This window comes from Astyanax mexicanus, chromosome 22, assembly GCF_023375975.1.
Source record: "Astyanax mexicanus isolate ESR-SI-001 chromosome 22, AstMex3_surface, whole genome shotgun sequence".
Classification (NCBI taxonomy): Eukaryota; Metazoa; Chordata; class Actinopteri; order Characiformes; family Acestrorhamphidae; genus Astyanax; species Astyanax mexicanus.
Genome location: NC_064429.1, coordinates 2,376,288 through 2,393,219, shown reverse-complemented (window position 1 = coordinate 2,393,219; position 16,932 = coordinate 2,376,288). Strand labels below are relative to the sequence as shown.

The window sequence follows — 16,932 nt, the reverse complement described above, 5'->3', positions numbered from 1 at the left end:
ACTCTTTAACTCCTCCCATCGGGGACGGGATGCTGCTGCAGACTGAGTTTAATCCAGGCACACCACATGGACATTATTCAACCACTTAATTATTTACACTATCACTTCCCCAACTTCACTTACATTCAAGTACACTTTACTCATGATTGGGTATTCACATATTCACTGAACAGAACTATATTTGTTTCATATACATATTAATACTTCTATGGCACATCAGTCACTTTTATAATCAATGTCATTGCACCTTAGACTTTGCTCTGTTAATTATTTAATGACCATTAGCAATATCTACTGCACTGCTCAGTTTATAGATAGATCCTTACCTTGTATAGAAAGTTTTTAATACCCTTATTTATTTTATTTTTTCTGTGTTTAATTTATGTTGAATATATTTCTTATTGTATTATGTTGTTGCTGCTGGATCCTAAATTTCCTTTGGGAACAATAAAGTATATATCTCTAACTAAAAAATATGTTCAAAATGTTTTAAAAGCAATATTTCTCAAAGAAAGATTAAAAGGGATGTCCCTTTCTAATATGCATATCATTGAACATTTCACCTGTGATTTTTGATCCCTCAGACAACACCACATTAAAAACTGTCATTCAACAATAGGTCTTCCACGATAATTACATTATTGACTTATCACACAATACATGGACATGACCTCAGTAATATTTAATAACCATGATATTGTGTCTATTGTGTTTTTTGTATGTTTGTCTACATATATAACATTTTAGCCTGTCAATACTTTTATAACTGTGACTGAAAGTTCTATATTGCAATCAAATTTATCAAAAAAAATAAAATATAAGAAACACTTTTTTTTATTTTAACCTGCATTTTCCATACTGTCCCAACTTTAAAAAATAAAGCCAAATTATAAGCCTGTCAGATGTCTGGCTGATGGTGTCCAGAAATGTCAAGTTACAAAGTTGGCTTTTTAAATTCAGTTAGAGTTTGTAGAGTAGGTGGTGCTTACAAAATCTCAGCATTATCAGATGTATGGTTGCAAAGAAACAGTAGTTTAACACTGACCCTGCCCCCTTTTGACAGAAGTATTCTGCAGAAGTATTCAAATATGTTATATTTGTTGAAGCAAATTTGGCTATAACTCAGAAGGATTAATTTGCATAAGGCAGCCATATTGTTTACTAATGTCAGACCTTTTTTGATATTTATTTACATACAACCTCTCATCTGTCCAAATAGACCAAACGTGAGGTGATGGACTTAAAGTCCAAAGTTTGAAAAAAAAAAAAATGCAATATTTAAACAATTAATGATGAAAAAACAATGCATTTTTTAAATAAACTTGGATTTACAGATTTGTACTGAATTTGAATCCTCAATTATTATGCCAAAATATCAAATTAAAGTTACCAGGTTTTCATGGATAGTGCCCCCTACAGGCCAAATTGTTTAAAACTTTGCAGGGCATTACAGTAAAATAACATTCATTTTGTCTTTTATTCAAGGATAATATTTGCATATGTCAGCCACATTGTATGAAAATTGCTTTTTTTTTTAATCAAATTCACAATCTGAGTATTTTGATACCAAACTTCTGAGGACTGTGACGGTTTTGTTCTATAAATAAATATTGTAATTGAACATACAGTGCAATTACCAGTACTCCTACCATTACCATAAATATAGGTAGAAAAGTAAAAAAATTATATAGTGGCAAGATAAATATGTAAATGCTTTAGAATTACATGCTTTTCTGCGTCAGTGTGTCATAAAATGTGATCTGATCTTCATCAAAGTCAAGGGTATCTACAAATATAAAGAGTATAACATATTTACAACAAAATAGGCTCTTGCTGGTCTTTAGAGAACATGCATACAAAACTCTAAGTGGTAGTGAAAAAAAAATAACCGAACCCTTGAAATTAATAGCTGGTTGAGAGCTCTGGCAGCAATAAAATCAAGCAAGCAGTTTCTGTAACTGTGGGTCAAATCAACGCATTGTTCAGGAGGACTTTTAGACCATTCGTCCTGCAGAACTGCTTTAGCTCTGTTGTTTTCCTTGGATGCTTAAAGTGGAAGTCCACTTCAAGCCAATCCATAGCACCTCTATCAGGTTCAGATCTAGGCTAAAATTTGGCTACTTAAAAAGCAGATTTTGGTTTTCTTTAAGCCATTCTCTTGTACACTTGCTCTTTCCCTCATTAATTGTAAGCTGACCAGTCACTGATGCAGCAAATCAGGCCCAAATAATGATGTGTCCTCCACCATACTTCACATTTGGGATGATATTTTCATGGTGCTGCGCAGTGCCTTTTTATGGCAGATGTAGAGCAGCATCTTACTGTCATCTGTCCACAAACCATTTTTCAGTACCATTGTGGAGTGTCAATGTTAGGCTGTACCAATGATTTTTTATTAGTGAAAATAGCTCTAGTCCACACCTACAAACTCATTTTCTTAGCAAGACTCCAGCTATGCCAACACCTGACTCCAATACGTTTTTACGATAATTAACTCAAAGGTTCACATGCTTCACTGCCACTATGAGGATTTTATGGTTGTTCTTAGTGAAGACAGTCAATCTGTCAATACCCTTGATTTGAAGATTAAATCACACTTTATGACAAATGTATATAAAAACCAAAAATTACCAAATAGTTCACATCCTTTTTTGACACTGTAATCAAAGTATTTAAAAGAAGTGTTAGCATCATGGCACTAAAAATAAATAAATAAATGCAACACAAATGCAAAAAATATTGGGATTAATTTGAGAGAAAGCTTCAGGACTTTTTTGGGTGTGTTGTAAAAAAAGTTAGTTTGTATCCCTGATTAAGGGATTAAATCTTCAAGAGACCTAGTACACAACATTACTGGCACACAACATTATGATCAACATTCTGCGTTTGTGCATTCCAGCATTATTTGTTTTTCTTTAATGGATGTCCAGCATCTCAGAGCCCACAGAGAAGGCTAAGTTAAATTACCTCAACACCCTAGTCTAATCACTGTGTCTTTTTTCAGGCTCACACTATGTACCAGGTGGGACTGATGGAGACAGATCAGCACATTGAGTTCTTCTGGACAGCACTGGAGATGTTCACACAGGAAGAGCTCTGTAAATTCATTAAGTTTGCCTGTAATCAGGAGCGCATCCCATTTACCTGTCCCTGCAAGGATGGTGGGCCAGACACAGCTCATGTGCCCCCCTACCCAATGAAAATTGCCCCACCAGATGGTGCCATGGGTACGTACCGTTAATAAAAATGTTTTAATTGTCAAACTGTAAAATAGTAGGCAGACAGAGAGCAAATACATGCTACTCCTTTCCACAGTAATACTATTTTGCAAATCACAACATTATATACATGTTTATGTTTATTTTACTATTATTTTAACACTTGCGCCTGGCAAGTAACCAGGCTTTATTTCTTGACTGTAGCAGTGAGGAAATTTCTCTTGTAAACCAGGGGCTAGATCTGTCTCTTATTCATATTTTTTTTCTAAGAAACATGTTTATTGAAATAATGATTTCCATAAATGTTCTAGTGCAACGTCCCCATCTGCACTGTCAAAAGTTAAGTACATTTTGCTCACTGCTAAGTCAGAAAGAAAAGCTTGCTCTTTAAAAAAAAAAAATCTAACCACCAACCGAGAGCCTGTTTGTATCTTTTAACTGGTTCTAATGCACCCGACCAGACAATGATCACTAAAGCCAAGTTCAAAAACTCCAGCGGCAGTGATTTTATCTGTTCTATTAGAAAAAAATAAAGGATGTGAGTCTAGATAGGTCATCATCCAAACAGACCACCTTGTCAAAATCAGCATCATCTGCTCTCGCTTGGGCCTTTCAGATATCTGAAGATCTGCCAATCCACAGGATACAGCATTTTCCTTCTTCTCCCATGCTCATCACACTTTTTCTAAGATTGATTTTTCTTGCTTGAAAATAGATACTTTTATCAAGGTAATTTATGCGCATATCATGCCATTGTTATCTCTGACCATATCTATATCCGCGTAGGGTACTCTGCGACACGTAGGCTACGGAATTGTTTCGACACAGAATATAAATTGTCCTTTAAACTTGGATTTTAAAATCCTGGCCAGGGTTCTCTCGTCATCTCCAAAATGTTATTCCAGATCTGATTAACCCAGACCAAATTGAATTTACACAGGACAGACGCTCCTTTTGTAACACCAGAAGAGTTTTAAATATTCTTTCCCCCCCCCCCCCCTTTGTCATTCAGAGAGAGATTGTTGTGTTTGCACCAGGATGCCAGACCTTTTACCTCAGTCACCTTGCTCCAGGTGGCTCACCTCACTCAACTCATCATTGTTGCTGATGAGACCTACCACCGTTGTCATCTGCAAACTTGATGAGTTTGGTGGTGTGTACTGGTGTGCAATCGTGGATCAGCAGAGTGAACAGAATGGGGCTCAGCACACATCCTTGGGGAGCCCCTGTGTTCAGTGTGATGATGGATGTGTTGCAACACATCAATGTGGTCTTCCGGACAGGAAGAGAGGGGTTTTAGATGTCCATATAAACCTCTGTGAGTTCTCGGGCGCAGTTCTTCAGGCCCAGGAGGTATTCAAGCATTGATCTTGCTGAATGCTAACCTCATGTGTTATTGAGTGGCTTAAATCATGTGAAGAATCCATTCAGGTCGTTCAGCAGAGAGATGTTGCTGTTGCAGGTCTGTGGAGGGGGTTTATAGCCTGTGATAGATTGAATTCCCTGCCACAGGGTCCCTAGTGTCTCTGCTGTCACTGAAGCGTTAAGATATCTTTTTAAAGTACAGCCTCTTAGCTTTCCTGATGCCACAGGTTGACCCTAGCTGTCCTCAGGCCTGCCTGGTCTCCCGCTGTAAAAACAGCATTTCTAGCCTTCAGGAGCTTGTGGACCTCTCCTGTCAGCCATGGCTTTTGATTAGCCCAAACAGTAATGGTCTTGAGGTCAGTTACATTGTCAATGCACTTGGTAGGCAGAAACAGTTTCTGTGTACTCCTGAATGTTTGTGATGGGGTTGTACGTTGCATCCTCTTTAAACAGTAGATACCTCCATGCTTACCCCTCCTCTGCCTCCTATCATGCTGCTTGTGATGCTTCCATTGTGGGCAAGATGCAGCGGTGGGGGTCGGGGGTGGAGCTCTCAGCAGACTTGCAGCTCTTTACTTGGAAAAGGATAGAGAGATGGAATTAGTCCTGATTCTATTTATAGACAACAGACAGTGTGATCTGACTATTACAGCCTAACTAATGGGAGAGAGTCAGAAGGTAACATAGACACGAGACCACCCTGAAACACTGGCATCCACCCACTCCATTGATTGCTAGATCTAATCAAGTCAAGAGGCTTTAAGTGTCATTCCATCTGAGAACAGGTACACAGTGTAGTGAAATTTGTCCTCCAGAACCATGGTGCAACATGGGACAGCAAACAATGAACAACATAAGTGCTAGAGTGACGACAGTGCAACATATAACACTATATAAACTATAACACTACAATAAATACAAAAGACGAGACAATTTAAAAGACAGGACAGTGCAGTGCCGATACGGTATAATAATGTGTATAGTGAGGATAAGAATTATGTATTGAACATACATAATCACAGCCGTTACTGAGGTAGAGAGTTTATAGTTTTTTGGGAGTAGCAGCAAATATTGCTGATAGGAATAGAGACATTTAAGTCTCTGTGTGCTGAGTGTGTGTGTCTCTTTGTGTGGCTAAAGGGTGGTGGTGGGGAGGTTCAGTTCAGTTCTGTGTGAGTGGGTGCGTGGTTGGTGGGGTGGGGTTCAGCTCTGTCTCTGTGTGTTGAGGAGTCTGACTGCCTGGTGGATGAAGCTGTTGCAGAGTCTAGTGGTGAAGGCTCGCATGCTCCCGTATCTTCTGCCGGACGGTAACAGTGCCCTATCTTACAGCCTGTCGTGATGCTCATTCCAATTTTAGACCCAGTCTATTTCCATGCCTTGTACCTGCTTCGTTAAAATAGCATCAGAGTTTAGTAATATTTCCTTGGCAATTGGTGTGGCAGTCTGGAAGTTAGGCCCTCAGGTAAATTTCGGGCATGTTGCTGTTTTGGTGGTGGAAAACACTGGTGCCACACATTAAAATTAACCTAGACAACAATCAACTGTCAGAGTCCCAGCTTCGTAGGGACGCCTAGCATGTGTACACCCCCGCTCTTTAAACACTCACTGCAGTGTTTTGGTTTATAAACCAATGAAACGGTAACTTAGCACCCGCCCACTCCACTGTAAAAACAGTAGTACTAGAGCTATTGAGGCAAAGCAACAATTAAGTTTTACTTATTTCATGTCATTTAGAACACATTTTGGTCTTGTTGTAATTAGGCTTCCAATGCAGTGGAAATAAAAAAAAATTAAAGTTAATTGGATTTATTTGCTATATAGTTTTTATGCATTACAGCCAAAAAACAGCATACTTACATGGTTTTCCACCACTGGAGATAATTTAGGTCTGAAAGGGTTATATGAGCTGTTAGTGTACCTTCACAGCATGAACGCTTAGGTCAGTATCCTCTGCTGAAACATTTTGGAACACAAAATTAGTTTGGTAAGCTCATTGACCTTTGACCTACAATCACACAGGTGAATTCAATAAAGGAGAGAAAGGGTTAAGGTGGTCAATTGCAAGTTTTTCTCCTCTTTGCATCTTCTCTAAAGAGTGGCAACATGGGGGCCTCTAAACTACTCTCAAATGACCTGAAAACAAATTCTTCAACATCATGGTTTAGAAGAATACATAATACATAAGAATACATACATCTCAGAGATTTCAGCTGTCATTTTCCTCTGTGAGGAACAGACTGAGGAAATGGAAGACCACAGACACACTTCTAGTCAAGCCCCAAAATGGCAGACCAAGAAAAATCACATAAGCAGAAAAAAAGGATGGTGAGAACAGTCATAGTGATCCCACACAACAGCTCCAAACACCTACATCATCATCTTACTGCAGATGGAGTCACTGCATCGTTCAGCTATTCAGCTCACTTTACACACGGAGAGTCTGTATGGGAGAGAAATGCAGACGAAGCTTTTTCTGAACTACAAACAGAGTCGCTTGAGGTTCTAAAGCTGAAGCACATTTAGACAAGCCAGCTTCATTTTGGAATAAGGTTCTGTGGACTGATGGAGCTAAAATTGAGTTATTTGGAGGGCGGTATGCATGGAGGAAAAAGAACTCAAGAAACAGATTATTGAAAAGAGTCTCATTGGACGCTATAGGAAGCATTTAAAGGCTGTTAGGATCTACTAAATATTGATGTATTTTATATATTTTTATATAGTCAATTATTAACCCATAATAGTGTACATTGGATATAAAACCACAGTGTATAAATAAAAAATTAACTAAAAGTAGAAAAAAACATGCTAGTATGATCAATAAAAACAACTAAGTGAAAATTCTGAGTCAAGTCTAAAGTTTTTGGTCACGAGTTTAAGTCACGTCAAGTCAAGTCTGGCAAAATAAATGTCAAAGTATTACTTCATGAGGCAAATAAGGCCTGCTCTTTAAAATAATGGGAAATTAACAAAAAAATGTAATAATAATAAATAATAATAAATAATAAATAATAAATATGAAATTGGAAAATAACCAACTAAACTAAGCCAAATAAAATGTAATCTAACGAATTTCAAAAGATAAAAATGAAAAAATCGGCAGAAGAGTAGAACAATAAAGTAATATTTAAAAAAAACCGCAAATATCTGCATCTAAATAAACTGCGTTTGGACAAGTTAGCAAAGATATGCTCTTTCTCAACGTTTTGTTCTGCTGAACTGAGTGCTGCTATCAGAAAGAGTTCTGCATACTAGAGTTTAGACTTAACCCGAGCCTGACTGACCTGATGCATGAACTCAGGCCGGCCGAGAATTCCCACTGTTTTCCTCAGGGCTCTGTCAGGTTCGGCTGAAGAAAACGATCTGTCACATAGACCTTACTGGGGAGGAGCAAACCTACATGACTGCCCATTAAAACACAATATCAACACACCATATCATACACTTTGCAAGATACCCCAGTTAATTACAAATAAAATGACGTCAAAAACGGATGTAAATATTATAAGTTTTACCTCTAAATAGATTTTTACATAAATCAGATAATTCTGAAACTTTACATGGCACCAACTTTAAAACCTTAAAGGCAGTACAGAACAGTTAAACTGCTAGAACTAAATAAACAACAGAGGTTTGTATTCAGCCTATCTAAGCATTTTGCTACAGTGAAAAAAGAACCGAAATGTACTTTTTATTCATAGCAAAGTATATTTTTAACATTCAACTACAGTAGTTAGCTAGTTTGATTATGTGTTGAGAATGTCAGTAGAATCGTGAAATATTGATAAAGCCGTTTTTATTGTCATTTTGCTTTGTAAGAAGAATGTTGGCTCCCACCTCTGCAGGGACTTTAGATGACATACATTCAGAAATCCCCTAACCTGCAAACCATTAGTGCTGTAACAATACATCGATCTGTATCGATGCATCGATACAAACTATGAACGATACGATGCATCGATTTGACGTAAAAACATAGATGCGTGTGTTTTTCACTGCAGAAGCACCCCGTTCTGACTATGTAAAGTAGAATGCTTAAAAGCGTCAAATATTCTAAACACACCGACCAACTAACCGACTCATATTCTTTAGTACTGCTTTAACTACCTGCATGCAAATTCACTACCATCTACATGAAACCAGTCGCCAGAAATCTCCAACTAAAACAGCCTGTTTTTTCACATTATTTACATGGGGAACACGCCTCCCCAACAAAATAGCCTTATAAAACATTATTAGTATGTAGAATAACATCATATTATATTATAGAAAATTCACTTACTATCACAGCATCTACAATTTAGATACAAACTTATTGAACAATTACAGACCAATCTCTAATCTACCATTCATTGGAAAAATAATTGAAAAAATTGTCTTCAAGCAAGTTATGCACTTCCTGTCCATAAATAACTGAAAGACCAATTTCAGTCAGGTTTCCGGCCCAATCATAGACTGTGCTTATGAAGGTTATCAATGACATTCGCTTAAACACAGACTCAGGAAAAATGTCTATTCTACTACTGCTGGATCTCAGTGCTGCTTTTGGCACCATTGACCACAACATTCTCATAGATAAACCGGGTTGGACTTTATGGAACTGTCCTAAAATGGTTCAGTTCATACCTTCAAGGAAGGAAATACTTTGTGGAAATGGAAAATAATGTTTCTGAGACTGTGCCAGTGACCTGTGGTGTACCCCAGGGTTCAATTCTTGGGCCACTCTTATTTAAATTATATATGATTCCTCTGGGTGAAATCATGCGTGACCATGGGATATCTTACCACAGCTATGCAGATGACACTCAGATCTACATGGCCCTCTGCCCAAACAACTATGGTCCCATTGACTCACTGTGTAAATGCCTTGATGGGACAGAACTTTCTGCAGTTAAATAAAGATAAAACAGAGATTATTTTATTTGGGAATAGTAATGAGAGGAACAGACTAGCTGCCTATCTGGATTCAAAAAGCCTAAAATCTAAAGAACTAGTGCGTAATCTTGGTGTACAAATGGACTCTGATCTCACTTTTAACAGTCACGTCAAAGCCGTCACCAAATCAGCATTTTATCACCTCAAGAACATCAATAAGATCAGAGATTTTCTGTCTAAAGCAGACCTGGAGAAACTCATCCACGCCTTTATTTCTAGTAGGATTGATCACTGTAATGGACTCCTAACTGGACTTCCAAAAAAGACCATCAAACAGCTTCAGCTGATTCAGAATTCAGCAGCCAGAGTTCTGACTAGGAGTAAAAGAAGGGAGCACATCACCCCCATCCTTAAATCCCTACTCTGGATACCAGTATGTTACAGAATAGACTTTAAGGTTCTGTGACTGGTCTATAAATGTGTAAGGGTGCAGGACCAGCATATTTATCTGATGAGCTCCAGCAGTATGAGCCGAGCAGAACTCTCAGATCATCAGGAACGGGTCAGTTAGAGCCGCACAAACGTAAAAACTAAACACAGAGAGGGAGCTTTTAGCTACTACGCTGCTCTTAAATGGAACCAGTTAACAGAGAGTGTTAGAAGAGCACCAGCACTAAACATGTTTAAATCCAGACTGAAAACCTGCATGTTTGATCAGGCCTTTAGCTCAGCTTAAAACACTGCAGCCCTGTACACTTTTATTCTTCAATCATGTTTTATTCATGCTTTATTCTTATTTTATTTTTATTTCTAATTCCTTGTTGTTCTTTTACATGTTTTTAATTTTACTTCTCTTTGTTTTAATCATGTTTGAATCAATCTTGCTTTATTCTTATTTTAGTTTTTATTTCCATTTTTACTGTTAATCTTTTACATGTTTTTTTTTATTTGACTTCTCTGTGTATTTTCTAGTTTGTAAAGCACTTTGAATGACCGTTGTGTGTGAAAGGTGCTATATAAATAAACTTGCCTTGCCTTTACAATACAGCACTGAACCGCAGATAAAATATCCAAAAAAAAAAGTCCTTTATTCCCCTGCTCACTTCTCCTCACAAACATGCGTTTAGTTTCAGCGCAACCGCAACGTCATATTCTCAAACTCCTATCGACCACATGTAATGTTTTCACGTAAAGTTGTACGTGAATACAAAGCTAAGGATGTCTGTCCTCTTCTAGATTCTGTGTTTTTTATTGGTCCACAAACATCTATTTTTCTTGAGTGATTGTCTTTTGAACCAAGTGATTGAAACCTATTTACACCAATAGTCCACCCTTAGACAAAAACACTGGTACGTAATTTTCCCTGATTGGTCTCCTAATGGCTGGGGGTGGGGCATGCCTAACCGCTGTCACCAAAATCCCTCTGCTGAACAAAGGTGCACCCACAGCGCGCCTATGTGTGATTTTGTGTCATTTCATCAAAAAATATTAATATTACTCTGAAATAGACTTACATTCATTTATTTTATCACAAACAAACAAAAAAATTACAAACTGTTGTTGTACAGAGACAGATTTACTTGTGTATCTTTGTATTAGATCAGGTGCGCTCTGGAGAGGTTATGAACACTTTGGAGACGCCTGGTGGACACCTAATATAATGCAGTGTAACTCTTCAATGCTTTGTGATATTTGTTAAGACCCTACTGAATCAGGAAATGACTATTCATCACCAACATTCATAAACACATTATAAACTCTAAATATATCAGGTGCTTTTTTTTTATATACATTTTCTTCTGCATTTGATCTCAAATGGAACCTAAATAATGGAAATTAAAGTGCTGAAGTGAATTATTGTTTACTGTTTATGATTAAACTGCATTTGACATTGAATAATAAAACATTCAAAATATATTTTGTTTGCATTTGTGAGTTCTTAGAAAAGGAACAGTTTGTAATCGCATTAAATCGTATTGAACCGAATCGAATCGTATCGTGACATAATTTGAGGTATCGTACATTATCGTATCGCTGACTAAAATAATCCTATCATATCGTTTCGTAATGAATCTTGTGATTTACACCCCTACAATCCATCAGATTAAATAACATTTGTTTACATTTCCTGATTTTTTTCATGTATTTAAAATGCACTGTGGCAACATAACTTCCTTAAACCATGGGAGACTTTGTCCTGGGGTTTAACAGATCACAACAGGGGAAGTTTTATGACTTAATCCTAGTAAGGCTGAAAAGATGTAAATAACAATGTTAAAAGTCACTTAAAACATAAGGTGTTTGTTTTAAAACTGATTTGCTGCCGACTTAATCCAGAAGTTTTGTGTAGGATAATGTAAGGACAATGTGAAGTTTAGATTTAAAAATAAAGTATAAAGAACTGCTTCCGCAAGCACTTATCGTTTGTGTTTAATATTTTGTTTTTTAGGTTCACCAGACTTGAGACACATTCGAGTGGAAACCTGCATGTTCATGGTGAAGCTGCCCCAGTACTCCTCCCTTGATGTGATGCTGGAGAAGTTACGTTACGCTATACACTACCGTGAGGACCCCCTCAGTGGATAGAGACAGTCGTCATGCTACACTGCATACACTTTTTTCCTGTTATATATTATTTCCAAAAAATGTGGACAAACTGAATTCTCATTTGTCCCACACTAAGACAGACTTAAGGGGCCACAGCCCTGCATGCCTTCATAAAAACAAAACAAAAAAAGTTTTGTTGAATCAGAGCTTTAAGCAGTGCCACCTTTTTTCAGTGGATGGTAATGAGAGTTATTTTATTGTCCAAAGAAAGAGAATGTCCTTGCATTTTCTGTTTTCATTCTCTTCAAACATTTCCCTGTGTTTTGCTCTCTTGCACTTTCTTTTGTGATTAATCTAAAGTCTCCTTTTTTATTTCTATGTATTTTTCTTGCTGTGCACTACTGTCTTTTTTCTTTTCAGCTTTGTTGATGGTTATTTACACAGCTTAATTCACAGCAATGCTGCTTAAGGTTTGAAGATGAGTTTAGATGTGTGGATCAAAATGACTACATGCATATTGAGATTGACTTCAGAAAGGACTACCTCTTTATATATTATAAAGGCTAAAATGGACTTAAGATTCATATCTAAATTGAACTTTTCATGCTACTGGTTCAACCGTGCAACTTAAACTTAGCATGGGTTTTGGACAGGCATATATGCCTAGATGTATTGTAACAGACTGATGGACTGCTCTGAGTGTACTTGCGGAACTTTCTGCCTGTATTGATAAAGGTGCATTTAAGCTATAGTATTATATTAAGTTGTACTTTGTTTATCTTCATTTTGGTTGCTTATGTGAGAAAGCTGAGGTTTATCATTTGAAATTTTGTTGAATGTGCAAATTAGATTTCTGGTCATGATTTTGTTGAAGCAACCAGAAGAGTGTAGAACTCGACATTTTCGATGTATGCATCTATGCTACTACACTTCTTCTTCTGCCACATCAGTAGTGAGAGCCATGCACATGCCATGGTTTTAGGTTTAGGCTTTCTTCAATTTTCTGCTCAATATTTTATAGGGCATTCTGTAAAGTTTTCTCCAATACACATCCCCTCCAATACCAAAATGGCTTTAGGTTTGTAAAACCATTTTCACTTTGTTCTTCCAAAAATAAACACAAAAAATATGTTTGGCTATTTGAATTGGCTGTTTTGTGGGGTTTACAGTGGTCCATCTTTATCTGTAAAAGACATTCTAAGACATTACCTGCGTTTACTGTAACATAAATGGATTTTACTCTTTTCCATGCTATTAGTGAAATATTTTACGTAACTTGAATGGAGCAATTGTAACATAGATTCCACTTTAAAACTCCTATCAGAGACGTTCCACACAATGTGTAAAACACAGTGTTCTGGGTTTATTTATGCAGTGCATTTTGATGTGATTGCTGCTATAAAATACAATCTCTCTGTCGGTATTACAGAGGAAGAATGAGTTTGTCAACAGTTATATGCAGAAAAAAATAGAACAAAAATATGTGTGCTGTACTTGATATTTATTGTAATAATTTATGGTTGCATTGACCTTTCCTGTGTTACCTCTGCACATCTGAGACATAATATAGATGTGCGAAAGGATTCTTCAGAGATGATATTGATTTGTGTCATAATTACAATAAAATAAACCTCTTGATGTATATTGTCTGTATCCACAGGTTTTTGCATTAGCCTTTAAAAAAACATATTACAGTTTTGTTTTGTTTTTATTACTTTTAGTAAGTACTAAATCATAAACACATTGTCTGCCTTTCACTCATTTAGCAATTCTAAAACTCAAATCCTAAACATTGTTCCCTACATTACAGATAGTTTTTAGCAAAGACAAAACAGATGACGGAGAGGACAAGCCAAGATCTGGGCCAGGATTCTGGGAAGAGCGTCCAAACTAATTACACTGTAGCAAGCAGCTGTAGCAAGCCGCAGTGTGAACCTAATTTTAATTTAGCCCCAACAACTGTGTCTCGCCGCCACTCCCTTATAGCTTTCTTTAACTATACTATGTACTACCCTGAGTACTGTACTCCCTGAGTACTTTACTTGGTGTTCCTCCCCACAGTCTACCACTAAAAGTACGTCTGAAATTAGCGACCTCGCTATGACCAGGATAGTCTTCACTCGTGTTATATCGTCATATAACTTTCTATATCCAGGAAGGAACACTTGTCCAGAGCTGTTGCCAGAACTTTTTCAGTGGGTGGGCATATAAGTTTACCTGGTAGGGCGGATTTAAGCACCGATATAAAGCAAGTTACAAAGCCTATATAAATATAATATAAAAATATAAAATGTGTGTTATGAACTAATCTCATGCCCTATACCACATCCGCCACTCAGAAAGACCTCGTCATGAACTGCACAGCCAATAATAGATTTACCTCTGTCGTTTACCGCTGTCTCTTTGCTGTGAAGATGCTTGAAGATGAGGAAGAAGACACCGCAGACATTGCCTTAAGTGTAATACAATGATTTATTACAAAAACTAAGACAATATCTACAAGGCTTCCTAGGCCAGCCCTGGAGAGAGATGTTGCCCAATTCGATGTTCCTCTTCTCTCTCTTGTCCACTTTTTGTAGCCCCTTTTAAAGGTCTGTGGTACACATCTGGAAACACTTAAACCTACATAGCCATAGACAGTCATAGGCGGAGTCTACAGTACATGCATTAGTGAAAGAGTATAAAGAAAAATATAAAGAGAATATAAAGAAAATACATATGCTGAAAATATACGTCATATTTCCCCCCTTCGAGACTATATAAAGTCTTGTAAAAGAAATAAAAGCAATACACACACATCAACAGGTGCATACCAGAACAGTTTCCCAAAAATATGTGTCTTCCAGCACACAATGATTTACCAAATCAAGGAATGTGAGAGCGAAAACCTGTCAGGCAGGCAACCATCCCAAAATATGAGTTATTTAACAAACAAGACAGGAAAAATTCTCTCACGGCCCCTCCTGCCCCCTAGGCGGCCATAGTCCATATTAATTAAAGTGGAGGAAGTAACAAAAAAGCTGTTTTAGTGACTTAAGGTAAAGCACATACAATTGAAACCCCAGAAACTAAAACAATAATATCCACGTTCAGGCTAGTCGACCCATCGGTCCCTACAGTGGACCTGTCCCTGCCTAACACCAATATCCCTAACGCGAGAAAAGAACAAAACATCTAAGGTTCCAATTTACCTGCTCCCCAAAATGAGTCAGAGAATGACAAGCACCATGTTAGACAGTGTAGCAGCACCCCTACAGACTAACAAACTAAACAGCAGAGTACATGACATTAAAAGATGTCTAAAATAAGTCGTAGAATAAACAGTAATAGGATACAAACCAATAACATCATACATGTATACAGAAATATAAAAAAGAAGAATACTCCTCCCCAACGTAGAGGGAATGATGAGCTGGCTCCCAGGCTTGTTATCACAGATCCCGAGTTCAGAGTCTTTCGCATTATGTCCCAGTACTGTCCATGTTGAAGCATTTGAGTCCTTTTGCACAACAAAGTCCCAGAATAGCCACACATCCAAACTGTGGCCTTTCCCAACATCCATCTGGAAAGAAAGAAAGAAAACACCAACCAGTATCGTGTACAATGGAAGAGAGACAAAGTAAACAGTTACAATAACAAACAACAATAGTTTTAATTCTAGCAAAAATATCCTTCCAGATACACTCCTATATAAGAGCATATGAGTAAAATATTTGTGTGAATAGTAAACTTAAGTATCAAGAGTATACAAAGGTTAAATAATTAAAATGGATATTTTTCCACCATGTCACCGTCCACTACACTTTCTTCCTGTGAGTCATCGTCTGAGTCAGTCCTATTTAATAATGGCATCTGGACCCGATCTCCTATCCACCTCAATATCATAGCCTTAGCACAAGTCAATAACAGAGTACAAAAGCAAAACATAACACACACAGAGATAACAAAGTTGCTCCCAATAATTGCACTAACAATGCTCCCATTGGACCAAATTTCTCAAGCAACCATGCATTAACAGACCAACCAGCACCTTGTGAAGGACCAAAAGCATCCCTAATATTTTTAATGCCTCTATAACATTAGTAACATTGTCAGTACTATTAGGAATCAATGTATAACAGGCATCCCCTGTCAAATTTAAAGCTACACATAATCCACCTTGTTTAGCCAAAATATAATCTAAAGCCATGTCATGCTTCAGCAATGTTAATCTTTGACTTTTTTTGTGTATTGGACAAAAACTCAAAACCTTTAATTGTTTCATTAGCAAAGCCTTGCAAAATGTATGTAATGTTATCTATATGATCTGCTAAAAAAGTCACCCCATACCAGGGAAATAATCCTATCCCCCATTTTTCTCCTATACTAATCCTCCAATGATACGCTTCCAAATTGTGAAACTGTGCCATCTCCCTTTTCCGTCTCTTTGATTGGACAACATTAGACGGCTCATCCTTCTGAAGCATATAAACCTCATCCGGAAGCTTGAATGTTGCCATATAACAGCAACCTATCCAGCCATAAGGCAGAAATATATATGCCTTATCTCCACAGACCCACCAAATATCTTTACAATTACCAATAGTTACATTTCCTGGCAATGGTTCATGCTCTGCCATCACAGTTCTATTCTGCTTGAGGTGTGGTACCTGGAAAGTCACTTCAGACAAACCATCCCTCATTTTATGTTTACTTAAATCTAATTGTATCACATAATTGTTGCATTCTGATAACCCCATAAACATTCCTGAACCCCCATGTGTATTATTTGAACAAATGCATTCGTCTGCCTTAACAGAAGTTACTTCCATTGCATCCGGCATTGCTGACTGCACATCTTCTTGCTGATCTAATATGTTTACATATCGTATATCCTTCATCCAAGTACAATTACCTCCAGATTGAAACAAAAATCTAGATATAGCCATTT

The 16,932-nt window shown here is 37.2% G+C and overlaps 1 protein-coding gene across 5 annotated transcripts in view; it reads left to right on the top strand.

The window, feature by feature from the left end:
* Window positions 1-13,644, top strand: part of LOC103023131 (probable E3 ubiquitin-protein ligase HECTD4) — a 199,212-nt gene extending 185,568 nt beyond the window's left edge. For all 5 annotated transcript variants that reach the window (XM_049470710.1, XM_049470707.1, XM_049470709.1 and 2 more), the window contains exons 75-76: window positions 3,005-3,227; window positions 11,905-13,644. In XM_049470710.1, coding sequence (XP_049326667.1) covers window positions 3,005-3,227; window positions 11,905-12,041 — 360 coding nt within the window. In that variant the 3' untranslated portion in view covers window positions 12,042-13,644. The remainder of the gene's footprint in view (window positions 1-3,004; window positions 3,228-11,904) is intronic.
* The last annotated feature ends 3,288 nt before the right edge of the window (window positions 13,645-16,932 follow it).